General features: G+C 51.6%; 1 protein-coding gene across 1 annotated transcript in view; it reads right to left on the minus strand.

The window, feature by feature from the left end:
* LOC144234201 (uncharacterized) overlaps positions 1-518 on the minus strand; it is a 98376-nt gene extending 97858 nt beyond the window's left edge. Inside the window, exons 1-2 of the mRNA XM_077767480.1 lie at positions 511-518; positions 368-425 (exon numbers count right to left, since the gene is read on the minus strand). Coding sequence (XP_077623606.1) covers positions 368-425; positions 511-518 — 66 coding nt within the window. The remainder of the gene's footprint in view (positions 1-367; positions 426-510) is intronic.
* Between the last annotated feature and the right edge of the window lie 3747 nt (positions 519-4265).

Genomic DNA, 4265 nt, shown 5'->3' on the forward strand with positions numbered 1-4265 from the left:
TCCTGGCTGCTCCCCCCCCCCCATACCAACCATTTCCTTTGCATATGTGGCAGAATTTGTAAACACAACCACGCAACTTTCGGGTCTGAGAGGGGCGAGGCTTGGGAAAGGAAACTAGTAGGTCCGGGTGAATGACGAGGAGGCCTAGGGGTGGGCCGAGAGGCTGCGAGCAGCTTTGGTTTGAGCTGAATTGTCAAGACAAAGTGTGGGTTGCAGCGTTATTTGTGTTATTCTCCACAACATCAGTAACAGCCCTTGTTACTATTATGAGTTGACGAATACTCAGTCTCAGCCAGGGAATCTTTCCAGAGAGGGACTGCTTCTGAACTAAAAATAACTCGACCCACCCTCTTCCCCCTTCCCCAACCAGGGCTGCGTCCTGGCTGCCCTGCGTGGGGGTCAGGTCACTCAAGCCAGAGGCTCTGCTGGATTAGAACGGGGTAGAGGGAGCAGAGAGTACCTGGGCTCTCCTTATCTCTCTCCTGAAGGCTGTCCCCCTCAGATACTTACCTCGCCATCTTGAGTTTATTATTATTTTTTAATTATAATGGAGAATATCCCTGTATGCACACAAGCTTATTGCAGATCTGCAAGATCCATTTCTTCTACCGTCTACAACCCACCTTTGCGGGCCAGTTTGAGGATCCATTTTTATTATTCCTTGCGGAGGAGTTAATCAGTATGAATGTCTTTGTGTGCGCGTGATATTCATCCCCCCTCTGGCCTCTAATAACCTTCCTCCCTCCTCACCTGTCTGGCTACAGGTTTGGCCAAAGTGTCTGGGGCTGATTGCAATGAATCTCACTCTGGGTTTAACCCATAACCCCTGGGAGTTGATGGTCTTCCCAGTACCATTTGGCAACTTGGAGAAGAACCGCCCCCTCCCAGTTTCCCTCAGAGCCGGTTTTCAGAAACCCTTTGGCTTCTGACTTTAAGGCGCCGCGCGTTGTTCCCAAGCCTGGATTCTCTGCGTATCGCACCAGCAACTCCTGAGCTTTGGCTTCTAATTCATTCATACCACAACTCATTTGGGTCTCATGACTAGGACGCGAAGGAAGGGGGGAATAGTAAGAAAAATGCCATAATGCACAGACACATCTTTACACACCTCACGGAATTTGCAGAATGTGGGAGCGTGGGGGCATGAAGTGGGAGGCGATGAGGGTCTGAATAAAGCAACCTATAGCCTCTTATTTTGAGAGCCACCATCACCGGAGAGAAATCTTTCAAACCCACTGGCGGGAAGGTGCCGGAGCCTGGGAATGGAGACCTAGATGGTGGAGACTGGCCTCTGCGGAGAAAGCCGGTAAGCCACCAGCTTTCAGTTCCTGGAGCGCCGGGCCTTGGCTCATCCTCGAATCTAACACTTTGCTCCCCCCTCCTTTAAATTTTTTTCCCTTTCCTTCCCACTCACCCCTCCTTTTCCCCAAAGCTCTCACCGAAGTCACGACTCTCCCCTTTGAACATCCTTAACCCCCTCCTCTCCGCATCCCTCTTCTGCATCCAGGGCGGGGCTATCTGCAGCTGGCGCCAACCCCGCCCCCTGGCGCTCGGAGCTGAACTCGCCGAGGACCAAGGAATTTTCAGCACCTGCCTCCTATGGACAGCTACCGCGCCCTGAGCGAGCCGGGGCCAGGGTCTCAGTCCTTGGGCTCTAGGAACCGAACGAGTAGGGAAATTTGTCAAAGGAATAGAGATTTTTCCCTTTCTTTACCTCCCAGCCCCATCCATGCAATTTTAATCTATATCGCATTGCCTCCATTAATCTCTCAGAGAGATGGTCCATTAAGTGGTGTCTGGGCACCCTTTAAGACAGAGAAAACGGGGAGGGGAGGGGGGCAGTGGAGAGAACGGGGCTCAACAGCGCCGACCCATAAAGAGAGAGAGAGTTGCAGCAGCTATTGATTCAGAGATTCGTCAGGGTGATTCCCGGCTCTGCAAGAATTCCCCCTTTCAGTTCCTTTGCATGCAGCCCCAAATTCATTATGCACACGCACACAGCTGTACCTCTCACCCTCCACTCAGTCCCACCCTCTTCTTCAGAAAGGGGTAGAAAGGCAGCCAAAAAAGAACCCCAGAGCATGCACAAAGTAAGCCTCACTCAGTTCATACAGTCTGCGGCATGCACATGACATAATATTACTTACCAAAACGGGAACTCCTTAAGAGAAAAAGAGAAACATAGGGGGGAGGGAAGAGAAAGTGGAAAGAGGGAGACAGGAGAGGAGAGGAAAAATCCAACAATTAATTTCCANTTCTTCCACCCGCGCTGGCTTTTTATCCAGTACAGCCCTCGGTCTATTTCTGGAACACGATCAAACCCTGATGCTATTTTTAGCAAGTACTGAAAAAAACCTCCACACACAAAGGCATTTTGCTGGAACCTGAAGTCCGAAACATTAAATGTGCATTAAGTGCCCCCTCCCCACTTTTTTCTGCACCACCAGACTCACTTGCATTACTGCAGGTGATGTTTTTCAAAGCAGAAAAATACCCAGATATTATATTTTCTCTCCCTCCCATTAACTCCCGTCTGCCTCTGCCTGTTGCAAGCTCCTCACAGCCTCCCGAGCAGAAGGCTTTGGAGCGGTTGTATTTTTTAGAGCTGCATGTCCCCATTGACCATTGATTCCCTGCATGCTGGGGGGGTGGGATGGGGGAGAGGGGTACTTAGGCCCCTTCCCCAGAGGACCTTCCCAGGAAAGCTCGAGAGTCTAACGCTATCCACGATGGAGATTCCCAAATGAGGGGAAAAAATCTTCCGTACCCTTCCCACGTTTCCCACCCATGCTTTGCAAAATCGCGCTGTGTTTGCAACACCCCGCCTTTGGAAATGTATATTTTGAAATCTGCGTGTGTGTGTGTGTGTGTGTGTGTGTGTGTGTGTGTGTGTGTTTTGCGTTCTAGTAAATTCACTACGAGAGGTTTGGAGAAAATAGACTCATGAAGGCAGCGCGGAGCAGCCGCCTTGAGTCTCCTTTGCCAGCCTGCGTCAGTCATGAGCTACTGACGTCACGTGCAGATTCTCCTCTTTGGTGGGTCTGGTTCAGCCCAGAAGAGGCTTCTGCTCGGAGACAGCGCTTTGTGTTCCGCGCAGCCACTGAGCAGGCGAGGCAGCTGAGGCAGGCGCCACCCCGGGTTTGGGCTGGGCAGCTGCAGAGGAGGCTGCGGCCGCGGCCGGCCGCGTCTGCTCTAGGCGTGCGGGGCCCCGCGGGCGTGCAGATCAGAACAGCCCCCTCCCCAAATGCCCTCCGCCGCCCAGTGCAAAGTCGGGTCAGTACTGACTCTGGAGAGCGTCCTTTCCCCGCCCTTTCGCAACTGGCCACCGTAGCAAAGACAGCTATAGCTATGACTCGGATTAATTCTGTGTGTTTGTCGGGCAGATAGCCCCGGCTCCTCGAGTGACGCAAATAACAGATTCAACGGCTCCCGCTGTCTCCCCTGCTCCCCTCTTCTCCCTCCCTCCTTTCTCCTCTTCTGTTTCCTCTGCCCACGCATCCTGCTTGGTCTCCCACGGAATCAGCCAGCTACAGCTTCCCAGGGAGCAATAATCCGAGTTACAGACAGACAGACTCCCAGAGCAGGAACAAATAGGCCTGCAGTTTCACACACACACACACACACACACACACACACACACACACACACACACACACACGAGTTCTTTGTAATTGGCCAGCAGCGTTTAGGGGCTCCCCTCAATGGGGGGAGGGAGAAGCTGATTCACAAATTCACCAGCCGCCAAGGAGTCACTCCTGGGGGGAGAGGGGATCCCGAGAGGAGAGGCGAGGGGACAAGGTTCACTGCTGCGGCCCTTCCCTCTCCTCACCACGCAGAAAGGAAACCCACTTCTATAAATATTCTNGACTGGTCGAAAGGAGAAAATTCAACAGACTAAAAATGCTTACTCTCTAGCTACATTACCAGAACTTTTTAAGACTAGGGGTAAGGGTTTACCCTTTCTCCCTCTCAAAGACCTAGAGATCTCTTATTTTTCTTTTATTGTGGTAATATCCCTGAAAAATGAGCCCAGTGAATTAGTGCTATTTTTAAACCAATTCGAATGGAGCTTGCTTCATGAGGGTGACAGTGCATGCGTGTGCACGCACGTACTTGCCTCAGTGTGTTGTATCTGAATCTGAGTGTTTCAGCAGAAGACCTGCCACACCTCAGGATGACAAAGGGTCTATTGATTGCTGGACTGATGGAAGTGGGAAGAATTGCTGCAAACGGGAAGATATGAACAAAATTGCACACACAGAGAC

The sequence above is a fragment of the Crocuta crocuta genome, unplaced genomic scaffold (genome assembly GCF_008692635.1).
Source record: "Crocuta crocuta isolate KB4526 unplaced genomic scaffold, BGI_CrCroc_1.0 scaffold330, whole genome shotgun sequence".
NCBI classification, from domain to species: Eukaryota; Metazoa; Chordata; class Mammalia; order Carnivora; family Hyaenidae; genus Crocuta; species Crocuta crocuta.